This window comes from Antechinus flavipes, chromosome 1 (genome assembly GCF_016432865.1).
Source record: "Antechinus flavipes isolate AdamAnt ecotype Samford, QLD, Australia chromosome 1, AdamAnt_v2, whole genome shotgun sequence".
Lineage (NCBI taxonomy): Eukaryota > Metazoa > Chordata > Mammalia > Dasyuromorphia > Dasyuridae > Antechinus > Antechinus flavipes.
In genome coordinates, this window is record NC_067398.1 from 121,842,130 (window position 1) to 121,867,218 (window position 25,089).

The following is a 25,089-nucleotide window of genomic DNA, read 5'->3' on the forward strand; positions in this document are numbered from 1 at the left end:
TTTCTTTTCTTTTTTTTCTTGAGGCAATTGGGATTAAGTGACTTGCCCATGGTCACAAGCTAGAAAGTGTTAAGTATCTGAGGTCAAATTTGAACTCAGGTCCTCCTGACTTCAGGGCTGATGCTCTATTTACTGTGCCACCTAGCTGCCCCTTTTTTCTAATTTTCTAACTGAAGTCAGTTCTTTCCTCACCATATTTCTCCCTTCCTCTCTTCCTCCTTTTCCTCATTCCCTCCTTCCCTCCTTTCCACTCTCCTTCTGTCCCTCCCCCTTCCTTGAGATTCAGAAGGGACTCCAAAAGGTTGGGATAGCTGTGATGTTGTTAGAATGGTCTAGATTCCTGGTGGTCTAGAGGTTAGTGGCTATAAGAGAGTTATTAAGAATCCCCATTAAGTCGGCTGCAGGTTCTAGGAATGAAAGAATTCACTCATTCTGGAATATTAGTTGCAAAATGAAAGTTTATTGTTAGATAGAAATCAGTTTACCCAGAGACTGACTTCTATAGTGGCAGATCTATGGAAAATGGAGAATGCAGTTCTCAGTGGACAGAAAGTCCTGGCAGAAAAGGGAGCTGCCAAGGTCCATCTGCAAAAGACCTTCGTTGATGGAAGCTATTATATTGAGTGTCTTGGTGGGGAGTTGGGACAGCCCAAGCAGATCAGAACCAGTGGGGGCTGGGCGGCCCAAGCAAGTCAGAATGGGGGCTGGGACAAGCCCCGATCTCCTATTGGAATTCAAATGGATGCTTTTTGACAGGATTTGTAATTGAATCAAAGGCTCTGGCATCCTGGAAAGACAACTTGTCTGGGGAGGATATACCTCAGCCAGGAGGAGCTGGGAATCTGAAAGGAATCACAGATTAATAGCAAATACAGTTTCTTAAAGGGACCTCAACCCACTTCAGCTGATGGGTCATGAGGTGTCTCAAAAGAATTTGCAGGCTTGAATCCATCTCTAAGTCAAGGGGCAAAGTTTATTGTAATTGTAAAGCCAATTGAAGTGGGCTGTTCCAAAAGAATTTAGCAGGGGGCCAAGAGAAAGGAGATCGATTTATAGGACAAAGTTAGATCAAAGCTTCATTTTACTGATTTGCTAATTTTATGCTTTACAGATAGGTTTGAGGAATGGTCTATTCACTATTGTCTCAGGAATTTGGTTATCATTGACCAACAGAATATCTATTTGACAGTCAGTAATGTTGGTAGGACTAATCTAAGTCCAGAAGATTTTAAAACATCGACAATCAGATTGTTAGAACAATAGCACTCTAAGAGGGCCTCAGGATCACTAATATATCTTCCCTGAAGTCTAAGGGAAGAAATACTGTTTTCCTAGGCCAGAAGACTTTTACAATCATTGATGGACAGATTATTAAAACCGAAGCACTCTTAAGTCAGGAGGCCTTAGGATCATTGGTTCTAAAGCCAGAAGACTTTAGAATCATTGTCAGATTGTTAGAACAGAAGCACTCTAAGGTCAGGGGGCCTTTAAATTATTGCTATATTTCCTCTAGAAGCTGTACCCTATCATTTTCCTCCCTTCCTTTCTTTCCTATCTCTGAAGATGCATCACCTTCTAGCATTTCAGTTTAGAGAAAGTGAAGGTGGCTAGACAAAAGTTTGGCTTCAAGATTCCTTTGCAGCCCACCCTATGCCTATAAATTCACAGGTTCATATTAATGCTCTGACTCACCATCTCCTCAGTTTCTCCAGCTGAGGCCTAACTTGGAATTCTTGTCCTGGGGGCAGATTTATTGGGGTGGCAGATGGAGGGGGAAGAATTTACAAACCAAACACCAGCTAGACTCAAGTCTCCAGCAAAGTGTGTCATGAAATGAATCCCAACTTCATGTTATTGAACTCTATAATAAAATGCTGCAAAGGATCCTAATAGGGCTATTTATAAAATTTTCAGTTATTGGGAAGTATAAGCATCCATCTCTCCAACAAGTAGGACATATAATTATTTTGCTATGGCTTTTTGCAACATCTCTACCTGCTAACTGATGTGGGCACCGTGGGGAAAAGAGCCCTGACTTGTCCAATCCTATTTATAGCTTTGTTCTTCAAATAGAATTGAAGTGTGAAGGCTCTAAACAAAAGATCACTTATTTTAGGAAAGGTGAGGGCAGCTTAAACAAAACATAGCTCTGCTTAGAATCCTATCCATAAAAAAGCCCAGGTTAGGAACTGGCTTCTGAGGGTAATATCAACTTCAAAAATTTTTTTGTTGCTTTTTAACAAAATGTACCTGAGAAAGGATCAATGAAGTTGTCTGTGAATTTACAATGGATCATTGAGGTTGTCTGTGAATTAATCTGTTGTTCAGTTGTTTTTAGTCCTCCTGATTCTTTGTGATCCAATTTTGGGTTTTCTTGGCAAAGATACTAAAATTGTTCATCATTGCCTTCTCTAGCAAACAGTTGAAATGCTTTGCCCAGGATCACACATCTGAGCATCTGAGGTCAGATTTGAATTTGGGAAGGTGAGCCTATCCACTGCAACATAGATTTGGAATTAGAGGGGACCTCATTTTACCCCAGGGAGCTGAAGGAACCGTATGATGTAGAGCAGAGAGAGGTAGTTTTTGCCAGGAAGACGTGGGTTCAAGACTTATCCTTGAAACACATTAGCATTTGTACCCTGGGCAAAAATTAATCTATTAATACTTAGTACTCTAGACAACTCTCTAAGCCTATAAATTGCAGATAAAAATCTCATTTTTGAAGTGCTTTCTAATGAATCATAGGTACAGCCCCAGATCCCATGTTTCTTCCTACATGTAGTGAATGAGTGATTCCGTAGACTCTTTCAAAAAGAGGTCAGTGGTTTATTCTTCCCTAACTTTCCCCATTGCTGCCCTTTTGCACCATTGAATTACTTTACTTTTTTTTTTTTTTTTTTTTAAGGCAATTGGGATTAAATGATTCTCCCAGGGTAACACAGTTAGTGTCTGATACCATATTTGGACTTAGGTCCTCTAGCCTCCACAGTCTACCTACTTCTTCACTTAGCTGCACCCACTGAGTTCCTTTATAATCATCTCTTTGAGGGCAGGATAGGAGCAGTCAGAAGATACAGAAAGCCCCGTTTATAGCAGTGAAGATATTTAAACATTTATTGCACACTGTATCTGATGTGGGGAGTGAGATAGAGCACATTAGCAGCAGCTAGAGAAAGTACAAAGTACAGAGAACGATAGAAATGAGCTTTTATTTGTAAAAAGTTACAAAATGATATTGTACAAAAATAAAGTTTGTAGAGAACTTTGGTTGTATAACACAAATGACTGAGACATAGATCAGAGGTGAAATCAGAGCTTCCAAAGAAGTGCACTCCTATTTTAGATGGTAATGATTAATAATTAAAATATTGATGATGATAATGATGAAAAATCACAAACTTTACCCTTTTGTAGATTAGCTGTATTTAGATCTGCAAAAGTTCAAACTTGCTTATGATGTATAGGGGACACAGGGAATGTGCCCACAGCACTCCCTGAAATGTTGCAGCCAGGTTAGACAATGGCTTTGATTTTAATGCTGGAAGCTAATTTAGGCTGCATCTTAAAAAAATAATCAGCCATTTGGTCTTCACACAGTCAATATTATCTGAACAAAGTTGATAATTTTGGGGGTACACTTCTGAATTCTTACAGTAAATTAACAAACAGATTTGTCTCCTCTAAGAGCTACAGAGCTTGGTTTTCCCATTCTGCTAGGAGAGATGGGGCCATCCTGTCCAATTGGCTTCCAATCTGGAGGTACAGGGAGAGCAAAGCAGGGGAGGGAAAGAAGAAAATTCAGGTCTTACAAAGATTAGTGTAGGTAGCTGATCTGGTTGATTTACAAAAAAGCATGCCTAATTGGTTGGAAACCAGTTGGAATTCCCAACACTTTTCAAACCATTTCACTTAATAGCTAGATGCTTTTTCTTAAAAAAAGAAATCTCTCCTGAAAAAAAATGAAAAGAAAGTCGAAAAGCCACAAGATAAGGGCCAATGTTTTTTTTTTTCTTCTATAAATGCACGTCCTGATTAGCTTGTCAGAAAAACCTACTTTAGGGGACACTGGCAAAGATAGCTAACCCTATACTTTATTCTACTCTATTCTCCAGAATTATTTAGGGAACTTCAATCCAGTCATGTTTTTGTGGCTAGGCCAGAAGCCTCTGACCTCCTCAGTCGAGTTGTGTTATCATGAAGGGATTTTATATAAAAGGAACAAGTCATTACTTACTGCTCTGAGGTTGTAGTCAAAAAGCTTTTAGGGGAAAATGGGACAATCTACCTCCTGGAAGATGGACTGTTTTGATCATAATAGTCAGCACCTGGCTCCCAGCTCAGAATATATCCTTTTAAAAATAAAATATATTTTGTGGGGTTTTTGTTTTGGGGGGAAGATTTGTGTGAATGACTCTTAGTGAATCTAAACAAAACTCTGGCAAACTGTTTACCTTTTAGTCAACATTAAAATCCAGGACTAACTACTAAAAGGCATTATACCTTTTATACATATTTATGCATATTATAGATAAATATACATGGAAGGAAAAAAAAAACTTAAGTACAACATAGAGTGAAAATTATGGCATGTTTGTTCAGTGTTGCAACAACAGAGAAAAAAAGCCAAGTGCCACTGGTCTCGGCTCACTGATCTGTGGAAATCATCTGAGAAAAGGGGTATAGGGGTCCCTTACAAACAATGCTTCTCTGCTTGTTTTTAAACAAATGAATGGCAAACAATGGATCTATGGAATTTAACCAGGAAGTTTTATGGAAAAAGGTAAAGTAAGTGATTTTTTTTTTTAGTTATCCAAAAACTGTTAACATTTTTAAAAGTATGGACCCTTGTTCCCAATCTGATTCTTTTTCTTTCTTTGTATTTTGCAAGCACATTATACTTTGGCACCTTTAGAAAAGAAATTTTAATAAATAAGGGGAAAAAACTCATTAGTGAACTGTAATAAATAATAATAACTTAAATCTCAATAAATATTCTTCTATATATTTCTGTATTTGAAATGGATGCATTGCATCAAGTACTCTATCTGGCCACTGGTGACCAAGCATAAATGTAGTGATGATGTGACATTTGTCCAGCTGTAAACTGAAAGAGACCTGTTTGTCTCCTTGTACACTGAGGTGCATCTGGGCTTGTTTTCCCCCCCACTTTCCTAGAAATGCATACTGCTTAAAGCCACAACTCCTTTCCTGTTTCCAAGAGTATGTAAAGAAAATATTTTCAGGTTTTCTTTAGTCAGTGAATACAGCCTATTAGTTTCTGTCCAAATTCTTCCCATCTAACACATTATGTTAAAGATCAATAATCAACCATTATGTTCTTGTCCAAGTATACCTTAGGCCTCAATTTTGAAGTCAAAAGACTGTTTCTAGTGTTTGTTTTATGTATAATATATATTTGGGGGGAAGGGAGAGGGGAAAGATGGGAGGAGGGGCAGGTATGCCCTAACTGAGTGACAGGAAAAAAAAAACTTTCTGACTTTCAGTAATGACTCTTAATGCCACATGAGTTTACACCAGCATTGTTTGACTGGTGTAATCAAACATGTGAAAACAAACCACAGGAGACTAAGTGGTTGTGTCCTTTCAGCACATTCCAAGCTGATGATAGGTGATGGTGGATTGTACCAGTTGAAATGACAGTGGCAACATCCATCCAGGAACACCGGCCCTGAGCTTGTGATTTGCCTTTAAGTTGCTTTCCTGTAGAAACTAGAGGGCCGTTCTCTCTCTCTTATCCAGTCATCTGTAGCTGGATCTCCTCCACCAGGCTCCCACGAAGGCTGACTTCTGCCTGTTTCTCCTCCTTTATCTCCATCCTTGGTCCTCATTCTCCATTCTGGGCAAACATTTCCTGGGAACCTTGGTCCCTTCCTTTATGCTGTAGCAGGAATGCAATACATAGCCGTCTCCCGGAAACAGAGTCAGATACATCCACACCTTTTAGCGGAATGTTTTTTCAGTATGTGGTAAACCAAGTTATCGTCTAAAAATGACAAGTCATCATCAAAAGCGGTGGGCCGGCAACAGGCCTGCCCAACTTTGTCACTCATCAGCCTTTTCTTTTTGGTTAAATTTTTTAATATTTTGTCGTATGTGGTCTCAGCTGCATCACAAGATCCGCTGCAATATCGAAAAATCAATTCTTCTTTGGTTTCGTATCCCAAACCCAAGTCAGTCACATTTAAATGTATAGCAGTTAAGACACAGCCCCTGTTCCTCCCCCTTTGTCCCTTCTGCCTCCTTCTATCTGCATTGGTTGCTCCAGCTTGTCTGTTCCTCTCCCGCCGGGGAAACAATTCTGCTTGTTTATCTGGTGACCTTTTCAATCTCTTGATTGTGTTGTGAATAAAATCCACAACATCTTCCAACTGGTCAGGATAATATTCTGGCATGTTTGCTGTTTTAAAAAAGAAAAAACACAAGTGTCACACTCAGGAAGCAATAAACAACCACCATCTGCATTTTACTTGTAAAGTATCCCTCGCTCCCTGCCCCAAATCTGCAACAAACAAACAAAAAACTATTGGCCCTCCAATTGTATAGCTGATGGAAGATATTCATTTGAAAACTTAGATGTAAAGAATGTTCATGCCCTTAAATAAGGGGGAAAAAAATGTTACTAAATAAAACTGGTGGACAACCAGAGGTAAATATTCTGAAACAACAGCTAGATGCTTCCTTGTGGAGAATTAGTTCATCAATTAATTGTATGGATTGTTTTCTGCTAGTGTGAGATTCACTATTTGCAAAAGAGTAAATGAGGAGATTGATCTCTCTGAAGATTTGTCTTTCTGATAGGTGTATGGCTGATGGGTTAGGATAGGCCCTGCTGCTCAATTTTACCACAAGTGAAAATGAATGAATTAGAAAATATGTTTTGGCAGAATAAACATAGAATTCATGAGTAAGACTAAGTTTTGTGTTTGTTTTTGGACCATCTACCAAACAGAATGCCATCCACGTGACAAATTCTAGTCATAAAGAGCTGTGTGGAGACCTGAGAGGTCCATTATTTCACACAAGAAGCTCTTATCCAAAAGGAGAAGACCCAGAGAGGGGAAAATGATTTAGTACTTAGTGGTAGAAGCAGAGAATATCATACAGAATCAAAATATACAAATCCTTAGGTGAGTGGGTAGGTAGATGCATAAGAGCTGGGGTGCAGTTTTGCTTCTACTTAGTTTCCTTGTGACTAATGGATAAGCCAAGGACTGAGAGCCAGAAATTCTGGCTTCTGTTTATAGCAGTCTCGCTGACTTCCTGTGCAATCTGAGGTGAGTAACACAGCCCTCAGCTCTGGCTTCTCAAGCTGCACAACTAGAAGGGGGGTTGACTTCAGAGTGGTCTTACATAGAATGATGAAATGATGTCTTGTAAGAGGTTTAAGATCCTTTGTGATTAAAAACTGTAACTTATTACTTGTGCTATGCAGATATAGCATAAATATAGATTAGCTAAAGAGTATTTATAAACAAGCAGGATGAAAAGAAAGACCAAGGATCAGAAAAAGGAAATTAATAATAGTAATAATAATTATATCCTTATGATGTGCCAGGCATTGTGTTAAGCACTTTACTGTTATTCTCTCATAAGATGTTCACAACAACCCTGGGAGGTAGTCGCTATTATAATCATAATACATTCTACAGATGAGGAAACTGAGGCAAACAAATGTTAATTGACTTGCCCTGGATCACAGAGCTAATAATGATGAAATGATCTCTTCAAGAGATTTAAGATCCTCTGTGATTAAAAACTACCTTTTTACTTTTATTACAAACAAGCTAGAGAGTATTGACAAGCAAACAGGGTGGTGAGAAAGACCAAGGATCAGAAAAAGGAAATAAAATGAATTATGAATATAATAGCAACTACCTCCCAGGGTTGTTGTGAGTACCATATGAGAGAATAACAGTAAAATGTTTAGCACAGTGCCTGGCACAACCTAAGCATATAATCATTATCATTACTAGTTCTGTGATCTAGGTAGTTGCTATTATGATTCTTTATTTTACAGATGAGAAAACTGAGGCAAAGACTTTAATTAACTTGTCCTAGTTCAAGAGCTAGTTAAGTATTTGAGGCTAGATTTGAATCTAGATTTTCCTGATTCTAGGTTTGATTCCACCTAATTGCTCCATTTGGATGCTTATCCTGGAAAAGATTTAGAGGGAGACCTGAAGCTGTCTTCAGGTATTTGAAAAGCTGCCATACAAAAAAAGGGATTAAATATGTTCCCTTTGACTCAACTAGATATAAAGAGTAGCTACAATTGGAAGATGTAAAAAGCTGTAAGCTTGATATAAGGACAAACTTCCTAATTAAGAGCTAGCCTCAGGAGGGAGCTGGTTCTCTCTTTTTGGAGATCAGTCAGCAGAGTCAGACCACCTCTGACTGAGGATTTTGTAAAAGGGATTGATTGATTCCTGTTTGGTTATAAACTGGAGCAGGTAATCTCCTCTGACTTTTAAATTCTGAGGCTGATTTAATTTTTACTTGAGTTGAGCAGATTCAACTAAGTAAAAGAAATTTAAACAAGTTAAATATATTTATAAGAACAATGGATATGTAAAGAGCATTTTCATGTTTCAATGAACTGTAAGCATATAATCAGATTCATTCTAACACAGACCTTTATGTATTCTGTCTTTCTTTATTAACATAAGATGATGGGGTATGATGGCTGATTTTGGAGTTAGAAGGATCTAGCAAATCTGCTAGATCGTTTAATTATCTCTTCATAAAATAGGGATAATAACTCTTGTGTAACAGGGTTGTTGTATTCTACAGAGCTATACATATTATGTAATAATAATAATAATAATAGCCATTATTATTATTACAACCTATTTATTGACATAGCAAGTCCCACTTATCCTGTAGTGTAAAATAAAATATTAAGCTTCTCTGTTCTCCCATGCATAATATAAGAAATAAAAAAGACTGATTTTGGTGATCTCTCTAACATACTTTGTTCATTTGATTGCTGAAGACTAGAATTAATCTGCATGTGTTACATTGTGATCTATAAGAAAGCTTTGGTGCCTTCATTTCTCTTTAAGGAGTGAAAAATCCAAATCCTATAGAGAAAAATTTATTTTTATAGAATTTCAGTTTTGGAAGAATGAACCTTGGAGGCCATCTGGTCCATTAACTCATTTTAGAGATGAGGATATAGGCTCAAAGAATTATTCCCCTGAGTGACATGTGCTCAAAGTCATACATGTAGTAAATCATAGACCTGAGACTTGAACTTGTGTGTGTGTGTGTATCCCTTTATTTAGATAAATATTTAACTGCATTAGTCAGTGCTTATAGAGAGAAATAAAAATGAGGATGATCTAGTAGTAGAAATGTAAAATAAACACTCATTTGAGTAGGAGACCACCAGGTCTACAGCTTTTCTTTTACTCAAGTAATTCTATCAAAAAAGATATTAGCTAAGTTTCAGTTTATTCTTAGTGATCAATATTTTCTTTTCTAAGTGTTCATAGCATCATAGATCTAGAGACTAGAGGGAATTTAGAAGTCTTAAAACTAGAGGGAATTTAGAAGTCTTAATCTTCTCATTAGAGATCAATCATTTCATTTTACTGATGAAAGAACAGAGACCCAGAGAAATTAAGTGCCCCAAGGTCACAGAGGTAAAAAGAAATGACTGAGTTAGGATTTGAACTCAGATTTAATTACTCCAACTTCATTATTTCAAATTCATCACACTCTTTCCACTGTATCACATATAAACTTTCCATTTTTTTCATCTATTTCAAATTTTTACTGGGTATTAACTTTCAGTTTGTTGGTACATTATTTCTAGAATTAACTTCTTCTCCTCCTCCCAATACTATAGAAATCTGGGGTAATGTGGTGGTTTTCTAGTGCTTTTTTCATTATTCGTATCTTTAAAAGATGATCAACAATAGGAATAATAGGAAAATTCTGTCAGTGCATCCAGGAGAACTCAACTCAATTTATTGTTTTATGATCTCATAAGTTTGGGAATTTAATGCCCTCTTAAATCATGTTTTTCCCAAACCCTTTCTAGTCTAAAGATCAATTTTCTTGATAGTGTGTTGAGCATTTCCATTTTTTCTCCTTCTCATTTATTAATATTACATATAATATATAATGTTACATTATATTTTCTCCCAAGTAGGATGGCCTTTCTTCTTCTACTTTGAATATACCTATAAAATCCCTTTCTGTTGTACCTACCATTTTAGCGCAAGCATTAGCTTATTTAGGGTTTTTGTGAATACATTTTCGTTTGTATTCTGGGTTAGTTATCTGTCTCTGCTTTCATGTTTTTTAAATGTCCTTTTAACTCTGGAGTTTATCAGCCATCATTTCTTTAGATATCACCCCCATAAGGATCATCTGTGACCCAAAAAAGTCCTATACCTCCTGTACTATCTTCCCTTTTAGATTCCCTGGTGATAAGATCATGCTTATAATTTCTCCGAACTTTTTGAAATATATTTTCCCAAATGAATATAAATTGCTTGCATTTTTGTTTTTCTCCCCAGGTTATACCTTCTGAATCCAATTCTCCCTCTGCAACAAGAAAACTGTTCAGTTCTGCACACATATATTGTATCTGGGATATATTGTAACCTATTTAACATGTAAAGTACTGTTTGCCATCTGGGGGAGGGGATGGAGGGAGGGAGGGGAAAAATCGGAACAGAAGTGAGTGCAAGGGATAATGATGTAAAAAATTACCCTGGCATGGATTCTGTCAATAAAAAGTTATTAAAAAAAAAAAGAAATATTTTCCCAAATCTAATTGCCCATTTACCACTGAAAAAAATTATCTTGATTTTAGGTATTGATCTTAAATGATTTCATAAGATCAAATTTATATTTCATTAAATATAGAGTAATTCACAATTAGGGATGACAAAACAGAACAAATTAGTAGGAGAAATTAATATTCCTTAGCCATTCTCCTGAGCCCCCCAGACTTCACAATGAAAAGTCATTTCAAATAGCTATCACCTTGATATAGGTCCCTCATCATTCCATGCCTGGATTTCTTATTTGGTTGGTTTCCTCTTCTCAAATCTCTCACACTCCAGTCCTCTTCCACTTAGTTGCCAAAATGATTGTCCTAAAGCACAGCTTCCCTATTCAATAAACTCCAATGGTTCCTATTACCTTCAGGATCAAATATAAACTCTTCTGTCACCTCACAGTGACTCCCACCTCAAAAATCATTTCCCATTTGCACTATAAATATCTTGAATGTACATAGTTGTTTGCATATTGTCTCTTCCATTAAAGATTGTGACCTTGAAAATAGGTACCGTATTTTTTGTATCCCCTTCTTTGTATCCCCACTGCTTAGCACCATCAATAAATGCATTTAATAAATGTTTCTTAGCTGAGAAATACTCCATCTCGTTATTCTTGGGATTTACCATGTGATTAAAAAGGATCCAAAAGGGCTTGTATCTCACAGGACGATGTATTTGTCATATTTCCATTCATGCCTTTTATTTTCATATCATACCATTTCCAAATATATGCCTTCTCTACTCATTGGCCCTCTCCTGTCACAACAAAAATTTTTTTAAAAGAGGAAGAAAAGCAGTTCAGTAAAAATGAACCAACATCTCCACCAAGCTTAATAATATTTCAAACATTCCACATCTCAGGCAACATTCTTATAGAGATAATGTGGAATAGTGGGGGGCATAGAGATGTACTTAGTCACTCTAGACTTTTTAGGAAGATTTTTTGGTCAAACCTCTACTACATCGATTTTTTACACAGCAAAACCTATTGTAACAGGTCATCAAAGGGCATAGATGAGGTATTTCTGGGAAGACTCGTGATCTGAAATATGTTTAATAATTAACTGCTAAAGAGGAAATAAATACAAGTGTTCCCTGCATAAAACAAAGCAACAGCTTCCTTATCTGTACAATGAGAGGGATGGACCATATGACTTCTATTTAAGATTCTGGCCAGACTTAAATCCCATGATCCCTTGAAAAATCCACAGATGAAAATATGAAATCATAAAATGGATGATAAGTAGTATTCAGTGATATTTAAAAAGGATGCTTTATTTTACAAAAACAATTCACAGACATTTCTATATGTAAGTGATGACTTGTAGAATCAAGAGACATTAGAGTTAACATGAGATTCATCAGAAAGGAAGATAAAAGCATTTCAGAAAGTTTAATGTTGGTGATTGGGGAGAAAATTAATTTACAAAAGCTCAATTTAGAATAGTTTAGAACACATCTTCTGTAAATCTTACTGAGGGGAAATTTAGTCACTCCCTGCCAAGAAGGTGATAAAGTGGGAATCAGCACTTATTCATTCTCTCAACCATACTTAGAACTTCACAAAGCACTCCAAAAACTTGTAAAATTTTGTTTTATTTCTTGATTCTGAAGGATAATTCTGCTTTAAAATGTATCAAGAGAGACTATAACAGGGCTGATCTCCAAATGGCCTGAAATATCACATTGCGATCTGAATATGATAACATGTCTAGGCTTTAATAATAATATCTCTGTAACCATGGTTCTGAAGTGACCCTTTGGCCCACCAAACAAATTATAAACATTTGCTCAAAGATGAGATATCAAAGTGGATGTCTACAATATGTGAAATAATGAAGCCAATTTAAGAGGCATGATGGTTTGCTCCCTCTAGAAATCATAATCATTATTTTATTTATTTTTTAAATTTTGGCCCAGGGGCTTCATTTGTTCATTAGGAAATAAGAGAGGGGGCTTCTCTTCCCCCTCTACCCCCTCCTTTCCTTCCCTTCTTCCCCCTAAGCCTTAGTTAGGATTCCAAGGAAAAGAGCTTTAAGAGTTAAAGATGCCAGCTCTCTTTGCATCAGAATTAGAGACCCAGTAGTGTGAAGATCTAAATCAATTCCTTGTGGACTGACAGCAGAATATCAATGCTATATTAGTCAAATGTACTTTACACTCTAAGTGTAGACATGAATCACTTCAACCTCACTAATTTTGTTAACCTGGCTAATGTAAGGGGGGAGGTTGGTAGGTCAAATTCCAAGATGATTGCTCTCTTATGGAACTAATGATTTATTGTAACCTCTGCTGAAAAATGTAATCAATAGTATGTATTCTCAAAGTGTGCATTAATATTAACTGGAAGAGATAAGGACATAGCATTTTAAAACCATAGTCCCAACAAAGTCTTTTCTTTCCAATTTTTACTTCTGTTAATATAAGGTCTGTAGCTCTGCTCACTTCAGAACTCATTCAAGGAAACCCTGATGTATTGATATTAGCTGAGGGGATAGGAGAGAGGTTATGATTAGCCAGTCACCCACTTCCATAAAGGCTTGTTAAATGAACATTTAATGAATGTAAACTATTTGCATTTTTGTTTTTCTTCCCGGGTTATTTTTACCTTCTGAATCCAATTCTCCCTGTGCAACAAGAGAACTGTTTGGTTCTGCACACATATATTATATCTAGGATATACTACAACATATTTAACATATATAGGACTGCTTGCCATCTAGGGGAGGGGGTGGAGGGAGGGAGGGGAAAAATCGGAACAGAAGTGAGTGCAAGGGATAATGTTGTAAAAAAAATTACCCTGGCATGGGTTCTGTCAATAAAAAGTTATTATAAAAAAATTTTTAAAAATGAACATTTAAAAGTTTACTACTGGGGCAACTAATTGGTATAGTGGATAGAGCACCAGCCCTTAAGTCAGGAGGACCTGAGTTCAAATCTGGTCTCAGACACCTACCACTTCTGCACTTCTGGCTGTGTTACTCTGGGCAAGTCACTTAACTCCAATTGCTTCAGCCAAAAAAAAAAAAAAGTTTACTACTGTGAATTATGAAGAGAAAATCTGAGATTCAGATTTAGGCTTTTTGAGGTCAGAGTTCTGTTTTTTTTTTTTTTTTTTGGGGGGGGGGTTCTTTTTCTCAAAAGGGCCCAGCAAAGTGTCTTGCAGGTGCTAGGTGCTTAATAAATTCTTTCTTAAGTCCAGGAGAAAACTGTTGGTTAAAATAAGAAACTCATAGATAATGCATTCTACTAAACCAGGAGTTCTTCACCTTTTCTATGTCATGTCTGGTGAAGCTCAGGATTGTTTTTGTAAATGCATAAAACAAAACACATTAAATTTCGACTCTATTGAAATGCAGTTATCAAAATATGTATATATATATTTTTAAAAGTTCACAAACCTTAGGATAAAAATTCCTGGGCAGAAGAAAGAGAACTTAATTTGGATTAGTTCCTCAAAGTAACCAAGTTACATAAAATAACAAATGCTTTCTATCTAGATCCTGGCATGCTCTCCAGACACTAAACGATGCTTATTAGTATTAAATAATGTCGATGGTAAGATGTTTGCAAAGCTAAAAAGAAGTCTAAAAAGGCCTAATACCTGCTCATTTCCTAAATCCACTATAATAGAATCTGTTGGAAAATGTGTCTATTGAGATGGAAAGAAGGATTATAAATACGAAAATGATAAAATGCACTTAAGCCATGATTCAGAGAGCATCCAAATATTTGGGCATTTTTCTGTTTTAAAATGTTTTAACTTTGATGCATTGATAGCATAAACATAGTGTTACTTTAACAAATGAAAGCTTTTGGCAGGGAAGGGTTTAGGGGGGCACTCTGCCCTTGACTGATGAAGGAAAAATGGAAACTCTTTGCCTCAGTAACAAAGGCTTAAAGACTGGGTTATTTTGCAAAGTCAATGCTGTTTTACAGGAATAACTTAAGGGCTCAGGGAACTTCCTGGAATGGTCATGCTAAAAAAAAACCATATAATTAAAATTAGAGTAGTCATTCTCAGGAGCTAGCTGGGATTAGGTGATATCAATCAACCTTCAGAAAAAATGAGTTCTTTAGGTATTAATTTTCTCTTTAAAAAAGTGAAGCTTAGGTTTGATCTTATATAAAAAGATTCCCCAGGGCCAAAGATGTAATGTTTTTCATTGTTTACTAGTCATAGTATCCATAACAATGAAAGTTTAATCATTGGAGTTGCTTTATGTTCATATCCTGTTGCCCCTCATTCTCCAAATTCTGGGTCGATTAGTCATAAACTACTGTAATTTGATGGAGGGAAACCCTTAAAGGTGGAGGCAACATAGCTCAAGTGGCTGGTCTCTTTCCAGGGTTCAAGGTAAATAAGGAAGAGGATATGACTGGATTTTCCATAGCAGAATTCAACCGTAGTTGAATTAAGAAAAATCTAATATCATTGCCCCATGGCCTGGAAAAGAATAATGATTCTACTCCTGGGTGCAGGAGAATCTGGGGAAGGGAGATTCTTCCCTTTTTCTATCTATTTTCATCACTGTTTTATTAATGTACCCTGCATCCTTATGAGGTAAGTGTAGGCAAACATTTGGGTATCTTGGGGGTATGTTGAAGCTTAAAGTCTCATAGAGCAAGCATCCTGTCCTGAAGTACTCCCTAGGTTTTCTCACTTGTGATTGGTGACCAATTTAATAGGTTATACTCTTACATTTAGATGAGGGCAAATTAGACATGGGGTCATTCCGATTTGATCCATCTGATTTGTCTGGGGTTTCTCAATCTCTCTCTCTCTCTCTCTCTCTCTCTCTCTCTCTCTCTCTCTCTCTCTCTCTCTCTGTTTTGTGTGTGTGTGTGTGTGTGTGTGTGTGTGTGTGTGTGTGTGTGTGTGTGTGTGTTCTTCTTAAGTAGAGCCAAAAGGGAAAAGAGCATCAGGAGCAAACTGGAAACACCAGATGTTTGAGTTCAGTCTGATTTAACTGCCTTAAAAAAAAAATAGACCCAACCTACTTTACTAGTAAAATAAACTCTGCTTTTTAAACAACATAAAACAAAAATTCAGGTACTGACAATATATATAAAAATGAAAAGTAACCCATCTGTGCATTAATAATCTAAATCTTTGTTAAAAATTCCTTGAAGGCAGTTCCCTCGCTGAGAAGCCCCAACTTGTGACAGTCTTTTGTGTAGTTCGTTCTATTTCAAAGTATACTAGGAAGAAGTAGCACTTGTTTTTTTACACACAATTATTTCACCCAGAATGGAGGAATTTGGATATCACAGGTGCACCCCAGGTGCATTAAGCATGAATGTTATTTTCTTCATTAGAATGGAAGTTCTTTGAAGACACAACATTTTTTCCCCTTGGATCCCCAGCACTTAGAGTACTTTGCATAGAGTAGGTGTCGAATAAATGTCTGTTGAATTGCATTAAGCAAAAGTAATACATGACATGGGTTTATGAAAAAGATCAATGAAAAAGGGATTCTCTGCTTTATAAAATAATTCACTGAGTTTTTAAATAGCAAAAGTCCTTGATGCATTTAAAATTGGTATCATTTAATCTATATTTGATGTATATATACAACTTTTCAGGACCCATTGAAACAAGATATCCTGACACTCATACAGTATATATATGTTAGGTTTAACTACATGTATTTGCTGGCAGAATTCCAGCCAGGAAATGATAGTGGCCATTCTTTATCATCTTCATGGACAATTTTAGAAAGAATTTCTGATAGAGGAAATAGGTTGAAAATAACCAAAGCAGAAGCAGGGGTGTGCTGGTAAAATTTTAACAACTTTAAAAAAAAAAAAAAGAAGAAGAATTGATTTAGATATCTTTGAGTTTAATCTGAAGTATTATTAACATTTTCTTCTTTACTTTAAAGTCTAGATAATCAACAAAACAAGAAACTAATATCAATTTATCATATTTGTTGATTTCTGGAGTGTATATTTAACAGTGGTTCTTGCCACTATGTTTGAGCACTGAGCATTGCCCTGTAGTGAATCACTACACTAAAAATGATATTCTATTGACTATTATTTTTAAATCGTTCCACTATCTCCAAAGGAAAGGAAGAAAACGTTCTAGACTCAAAGGATGAAAATTTGATGCTCAGCTTTGATGCTCACTACCTGTGAGACCTTGGTCAAGTCACAATCTCTCTGGGCCTCAATTTTCTCATCTACAAAAATTAAGGAATTGGACCAGAATTTCTCTGAACTCCCATTGATTTAGGATCCCATGATCCTGATGGACTTTCTTGAGCCTGTACCCTCAAAAGCCCTTTTCTATACCTCTGAGCATGGCTTTTCCAATCCTGGATATATAGGGCAAGCCTGATCCAGTTCCAGGGATATCTGGAGTTCTAACTGGGGCTCAAGAGGAGGGGATATTTCCCTTTAATAATGCCTTAAAGACTGGCTACAATCTCACAATGAAGCAGTGGACTGGAATGTATTGATGTCCAACTTCATACTGGTGGGTTTTATAATTTCTCTCATAGGAGAGAGACTGCCACCTGCTGCTTTACCCACAAGCAGGCCCTGTAATTAGCTCATATGGGAAATATAGCCATTCTATGTTAGCAACAAGTGGTTTTAAACTTTGCTTGCATAGTGATTACTTTGGCTATTCTTTTGAAACAAATACAATAATCCATCCTCTTCATACCAAACGTATATATTTTTAAATGTCTTTATTGAAACAAGAAGCAGCGTTGTATAGTAAGAAGCATGAGAGCTAAGTTTTGTCCCCAGTTCTGTGTGTCCTCAGACTGAGCCTCAGTTTCTCCAACTGTAAAATAACTAGAAGCTCTTTAAGAGCTCTCTCTTCTAGCTTTAACAATTTATGATTCCTTTAGTTTTCTCTAAAAAAAAATTACAAATATTAAACTTCCCATTTTCCCCAAATTACAAATTCTTTTTCCTAACTCTCCTGCTTTAAGAATTTTAATGATGCATTCAGCTGGTTATTGGATGTGAAATTACAGTTAGGAATCACCAACTGTGGTCAACATGGGGATTTAAATGTAATCTGAATAAAATGAAGTATGCCTTGCCATTGTTTGACTTCCAGGAATTTCTCAAAACTCCCAGCACTCTGAAGAGTACAACACACACACTCTAGCTAATAGGATTACATCCAGAACCAGAAGGCATCTTGGAGGACATCTAACCCAAATCCCTCTCTTTCCCTAATTTTAGTGGAGCAAAGGGAACAAGCATTTATTAATCATTTACTATGTACCTGGTGCTATGCTAAGTGCTTTACAAATATCCCATCTAATCCTTACAACACTCCTACAAGGTAAATGCTATTATGACCCTATTTTACAGTTGTGAAAGCTGAGGCATAAATTATGTGACAAGCCCAGGTTAACACAGTTGATAAGTGTCTGAGACTAGATTTGAACTGAGGACTTCCTGACTCCAGATCCAGTGCTCTATCTATTGGGCTATCTTGCTGTTCCTTTTCTCATTTTAAAGATGAGAAAACTGAAACCACAGTAGGCCATATTTTTTAATCAAAGTTACACAGGTTCTAAGCACCAGAATATAAAATCAAGTCTTATGAGACCTGAGCCACTGATGTTTTCACTGAATTAGGCATCTTCATGTAATCAATGTGGGGGAACTAGCTGGTACAGTAAATACAGTGCCTAGCCTGGAGTCAGGAAGATTCATCTTCTTGAATTCAAATGCAGCTTCAGCCATTAACTAACTGTGTCGTTCTGGGCAAGTCATTTAACTTGGTTTATCTTAGTTTCTTCAAGTGTAAAATAAGCTGGAGAAGGAAATGACAAACTACTACAATATTTCTGGCAAAAAACCCAAATCCAAATCCAAATAAGGTCACAAAGATCCTGACATGATTGAACAACAAACTTAATCAATGACTTTACTCTGAGACTGTTTTCACTCTCAGAAAGAATTTGGGAAAACATTTTGAATCTGCTACAAGTTCAAGGTTTTAATTTTTTTTTTTTTTTGCCACTTAATTGATTTGACTTTTAAAGATTTACTTGAAGGCAACTATCTGTTTTGGTGCACCAAATATATTAACAATCCAGGCAAGAGATTTCTCATCTAACATGTATCTAGAGTGTTTTGGTTCTAGGGTGATTCCTGGTTTACTTGAGGGGCTCAGAAACAAATGCATCTTCCTGTGAACCATTATTAGTTGCTACAATTTACTAATTTATTGTGACCACTTAGAAAGCTACCAGCATGCTTTCAGCATGACCAGTGGTTTGTTGACAACAAGGCATGACATTGGTTTATTTGAAAAGTATTTGCTTTGTAAAAACACCAGTGTTTTGTTGGTTTAAAAGCATTTCTGGATTCTCTCAAGCCTAGAGAACAAAAGCAGTTAGAATGCAAATAATTTAACAGTATAGTAATATAGCCATGGAAATAGTCTTCAGAAGTCATTGAAATGGTATTTATTTACATTAGTCCCATCCCACTTTTGCTAAAAACATCTCTGCCTCTTGGTCATACACATGCTTTCCTATTCTTTTTCTATAACCAAGCTAAGAGAAAGCAAGCATTTCCTTAAAAAACAAAATAAAACAAAAATCCAAATTTCAGAGGTGAGGGGCCTTTAGGGTCCATCCAGTTCAAATATGCACCCCAATATGAATTCTGTCCATAGAGGCCATCCCCAACAGGTGACCGACCGTTCATTCAACTAGATGATTTGTAGTTAAGAAGACGCATGATGTTCTTTTCAGAAGAAATCATTTTATTTTTAGTTAGCTTGGATGGGTAGAAAATTTTTTCTCATATAAAGATATATGTCTCTCTGCTACTTACAAGAAATCTGGAATATCTCCTGAGCCACACAGATCATCAAAAAATCAAAATTGGGGATAATGATGTTATATTAATTTGAGGGAATCCAAGGTCTGATTATAGTTTGGTCAGATCTGAACTCTGTATATGTAGCCAATTCTTCATTTCCAGCTTCCCTAATAACAGTGCAATAGAGCAAGGCAGCATGGTTCTCCCGGGTAAAAGATCCTCATTTCCCTGTTTAGGAGTTAGCAAAACATGCAACAGGGTATGTACTTGTTAGCATCTATCTATCTGTGTACATATCTATGTATGTATTTATGTATATATCTATATATCTATATATAGATATGTATATATCTATATATCTGTGTATGTATGTATCTATCTATTCATCCATCCATCTTGGTCATCATCATTATCATTCTGCACCTACGTTCTAATAGAAACCCAGCCAAAAATTTTAAATGCACTTGAAGATATAATAAGCACCAAACATTAACAAATACTCACATTATGGAATGTTCAACTGCCCTTATAAAAACATGGTGATTTGAAAGGAAGAAAAGTTTCACATTAAAGTTCTTTTAAAAGGCAGAGTAACTTCTGTCCTCAAAAACACCTCCACCACCTACTCTCTTGTGGTATTAACCAATTCAACTGAATGTAATGGAAAGTTAAGCCTTCTTTAAATCACTCTGCTGCCCCTTTATAATCTGCCCAATTCTCCTTCTTCTCCAAAAAACTTCTCTGTTTCTTCTGAGGCTTATTATAGCTTCCTCTAGACCTAGGGAGCTTCTGAACTAGACAGAAAGGAATGGGATCCTTGAGGAGTAAGTGAGAGAGGAGAAAGATGGGGAAGATAGGCATACTGGGAGTTGGTATGTGGAAATGTTATTCATAAGGGAATAGCTTAATAAGCATATATCATCATCTGATGAGTGAGTTTTTGAAAAGTAAGTTCAGGAGTCTCTAGTTAATCAGATCACAAGTTACATCCAAATCCATGCTATCTACATGACAGAAATTAAAAACACCCACCAAAGAGACACAGAAGCCTCAGAGTTCTAATATTACAGCAAGTTGCACAACCTCTCTGCCTTGGTTTTCTTTTTTTAAAATTGGAAGAATTGTCTCATTGGTATTTTCACAATCCTGGCTCTTTCCCAAGATTTTAAACTTGTAAATTATAAGGGAGCACATCTCAGTATTATGTAAGTGCAAAATTCTCACAGTCATGATTTGAGGAATGATGTTCATTATGGTGAATTGGTATTCAGTTTCCTAATCTCTCAATGGATTTTTTTCTGTTTAGAAGACAAATGCTTTGAAAAAATTCTCTTTATTGCGAAAATAGGATTGCTCTAATATCTCTCCCTTCTGCTCTCTTTCCATTCTCTTTACCATTATTCTGGTTTTTTGTTGTTATTCAGTCATATCTATTTCTTTGTGGCCTCATTTGAGATGTTCTTGGTGAAGATACTGGAGTAGGTTGCCATTTCCTTTTCCAACTCATTTTTACAGATGAGGAAACTGAGGCAAACAGTTGAGAACAGTCTTGCTCAGAGTCACACAGCTAATAAAATCTCTGAGGCCAGATTTGAACTTAGGGCTTCCTAACTCTAGGTTCAATGTTTTCCCCCCTATACCACCCATTTGCTATCTTAGCTTAAGGAGCTCTTTCTGGACGGAAACTGGACTATTGTATCTCTGCTTCTAGTCTCTTCTTTCAAATTATGATTTATAACTTGGAAAGATTATTTTGTCAAACATTATCTACTGATAGGATCTAAGAACCAGGATTAGAAGGAATTTCAGAAGCTCATCAAGTCCAGTCACTGAATCATCAGATTTAAGAAATTAAGGCCTAGACAGGGAAAGAACTTGTCCAGTGTCTCCTAGAAGTGGGCTCCAAGTCCAAATGCTCTCTATATCTAGCCCATCATTCTCCTGATAGAAAACCTTCAAATACTTCACAATACTTATAGAATTTAATACAAACTACTAGTCCAGCATTCAAGGCACTCCATAAACTGACTCCAACTTATCTAATAAATCTCCTAACAGTCTCTTTCCATACCTTTGTTTTACTGGATTGTTAAGGTTCACGAGAGAAGGAGCCACGTCACACCAAAACTTTGTATCACCCCATTCCTTCACATAGCACTCTGTATGTAGCAGATACTTTAAATAAATGGTTTGTAATGAAAGAATGAACAAACCAGGGGATTCTCTTCCATCTATTTTTGCCAGCAAATGTTTATTCCTGAATTTAGGGAATCCACAGCTGAACCAGTGCCTTTCACGAGCCTTTCAACTAGATGATGCTTAATGATGCAAACATCCTATCACCTCACTATGCCAATGTTCTTTCTAGTCAAGTCTTCACTAGGACTAAAATGAAGAACTGAGGGGATGATTTCTTCAGAAAGGTCCATTTACACTCTGTAGAGAATCACAGTCAGTACAGAAACTCTGGGTAAGGTATAAGACCCTTCAACCCAGAGGGAAGCTGCAAGTAATGTCTGGTTTGGCTCCCCATTACCCCTAAGGGCTGCCTTCCTGAGAAGTCAGGGGGCAGTGACAACTTGTGTTGAGATTGAAGGAAAGCGATACCAGGTGGAAGTGATACCAGGTGGCAAACTATGTACAATAGTATGTTGTTTATGTGGTCCCACGTGCAGTCTTGTTTTTGTTACATTAAATAAAGAGGAAGGTCCTTGAAATAAATGGACTCCATTTTCCCACCATCCTTGGGAGTCCCACCTTCTTACTTCTCCACTAAGAAGGTATATTTTAATCACCCCAGTGTGGGGGCTCTAGAAAGCAACAGTACATTTTGTCACTTCAACTTGGGGATCTAGAAAGCAGGACACAACAACACTACATTAATTAAAACAAAAATGGATTTTTCTGAATTAAATTAAAAGAATTTACCCCACCGGTAACTCACAACCAGCTTCTAAATCTTATCTATTCTTCTGAGCATAGCTGACGTTCTGCCTTCTGCATCAGCCTCTCTTCTGACCAATCCATCCCACATTCACCTCTTTTCCCCTTCACTCAACTTCTATAACATTTAGCTATACCCAATGAAACAAAAGCTCAATGTTCCCCCCTTCCCATCAAAAGCAAAACTCTCTGATTCTTGGTGATCCCATTTGGGGTTTTCTTGGCAAAGATGCCAGAGTGAGTTGTTATTTCCTTTTCCAGCTCATTTTACAGAGGAAGAAACTGAGGCAGAGTTAAGTGACTTGCCCAGGGTCACAAACTAGTAAGTGTCTGAAGTCAGATTTGAACTCAGGAAGATGAGTCTCTCTGACCCTTTGCATTCTGTACACTATGGCACCACCTCGCTGTCTGAGGGCAAGGATGATTTTTTGGCAATGTGGTAGGTTCACAGAATGAGAAGTTTTGAGCTGGAAGGAAGCTTATCAGTAATAAAGGCCAACCTTTTCATTTTACAGGTGAAGAGACTGAGCACCACTTTCAATATCACAAAGATAGTGAAATGATAGAGCTTAGATTTGAACACACATCCTTTGACTCCAAATCTTGTTGCCAAGGGGTAGCTAAGAGTGCCAGGCCTGGAGTCAAGAAGACCTAAATTGAAATCTGGCCTCAGATATTTAATAGCTGTGTGATCCTGAGCAAGACACTTAATCCCACTTGCCTCAGTTTCCTCATCTGTAAAATGTACAGGAGAAGGAAATGGCAAATCACTCTAGTATCTTTGCCAAGAAAATCTCAAAAAGGTTCATGATGAATAAGACACAACTAAAATAATGACTAAACAACAACTTTTCACGATATAATTCTGCTTGACCTTCTGCTCTTTTGCTGGAAAAATTCAGATCACAATCTCAATTCTTCACTTTAACTTTGTCAGTGGAGACCATATATCTCTCTCACCAGTAAAGACAATAATATTGCAAGAGAATTTTAATTAATATGTGTTTCTCAGCACCACATTGTCTGATTTGTACTTTGGAACAAACAGTAAAATAATCATTGGATGATGTGTTCTGAATGACCCAAATAAAAATTATGTGCTGGACTTAAAAGAAAGTGAATATTTTCTGTCCCTCTTTTCTGTTTACTTTTTGTTTGATTTTTGTAAAAAATCTGTGTTTTGAAGAGAATTTGAATGTTCTTTCAGAAAGCAGATGTTTGTATTTTATTATTCTTTTGATAAAGGAGAAATAGAAAGAGGTATAGGGCTGATTAGCAGTGAGTAAGGATGTTATTGTTTAGAGTTATTACAAACTTTTCTTTTTAGAAAGTTATTTGCAAGATTTGGTAGTTAAATGGTACCATATGTAGAGTACTGGACTAAGAATTAGGGAAGACCCAAATTCTAATCCTACTTCAGATACTTTAGTAGCTGTGTGGTCTTATACAAGTCACTTAATTTCAACCTCAGTTTCCTCATCTGTAAAGAGAGGATAATACCTTACAAAATTGTTGTGGAGCTTAAATGAATTAATATGTATAAAATAGTTTGTAAACCTTAAAGGGCTATATAAATCCTAGTTATTATTATAAGCTATTATTCTTCAGAAGCAGGGTATTTTGGGGAATTATAGTAGCAGGATTGGGAAATCATATCTGTGGAACTTTCTTTCTTGTCTGTCTAAAAGAGTTCATTGAGCCTTAGGACAAAAACCTACCTTCTAAAAACTGGCTTAGGTAGGTTGAGAGATGGAATCAGAGAGCTAGGCTAGAATGCCAGTTCTTCCACTTACTGCTCTGTAAAGGGAGAATTAACTAATCTCTAAGCTTCCTTCCAGCTCCAAATCTATGGGTATGACACTAACCTCCTTGGGCCTCATTCGTAAAATGAGGAAGGCTGGATTAGGTGATTTTGTGGTCTCTTCCAGTTCTAATTCTGTCTTCTGCTGTCAGGTTTCATTTTAATTTCACTTGTTTAAGCATTTTAGTATACTGATTCACCAGAGGCTTTTTAAAAGATAGGAATATAATTCATTAAAAATAATTTTAAAGATACTTCTGGCAAAATATAGATTAAAGCATCTCTAGGTATACCCTGATTGTAAACAGTCCCTACTTATATGTCATTTTCTCAGTCTCTTTTGCTGCATCATTATACAGATGAAGCCTCTTAACTCTAGGTGTTATATCTTGGGCCCTCTGTTTTCTCTACATTCTTTCCCTTGGCAATCTCCTCAGGTCACAAGACTTTAATTATCATCTTGATGCAGACGATTCACAGGTCTATATATCCAGCTCTCATCTCTCTCTTGAATGCCAGCCCCTATATTACTACCTGCCTATTGGGCATATCAACCTGAACATATCTAACATAGAATTCATGATCTTTTATGCTAAAACTAGATCAAGCCTATCTGTGGTTTTTTTTTTTTTTTTTGTCAAAGGCACCACCATCTTTTCAATCACTCATGTTCACAAGCTTGGAGTCTTCCTTGTTGACTCTTTACTCCTACGTCCAATC

At 36.6% G+C, this 25,089-nt stretch overlaps 2 protein-coding genes across 2 annotated transcripts in view; one reads left to right on the forward strand and one right to left on the reverse strand.

The window, feature by feature from the left end:
• WDR70 (WD repeat domain 70) overlaps window positions 1–11,415 on the forward strand; it is a 382,013-nt gene extending 370,598 nt beyond the window's left edge. The window contains exon 19 of the mRNA XM_051990074.1: window positions 10,551–11,415. The gene's annotated coding sequence lies outside the window, so the exon portion shown is untranslated. The remainder of the gene's footprint in view (window positions 1–10,550) is intronic.
• GDNF (glial cell derived neurotrophic factor) overlaps window positions 3,194–25,089 on the reverse strand; it is a 39,567-nt gene continuing 17,671 nt past the window's right edge. Inside the window, exon 4 of the mRNA XM_051990086.1 lies at window positions 3,194–6,421. Within this exon, the coding sequence (XP_051846046.1) occupies window positions 5,946–6,421 (476 nt within the window). The 3' untranslated portion in view covers window positions 3,194–5,945. The remainder of the gene's footprint in view (window positions 6,422–25,089) is intronic.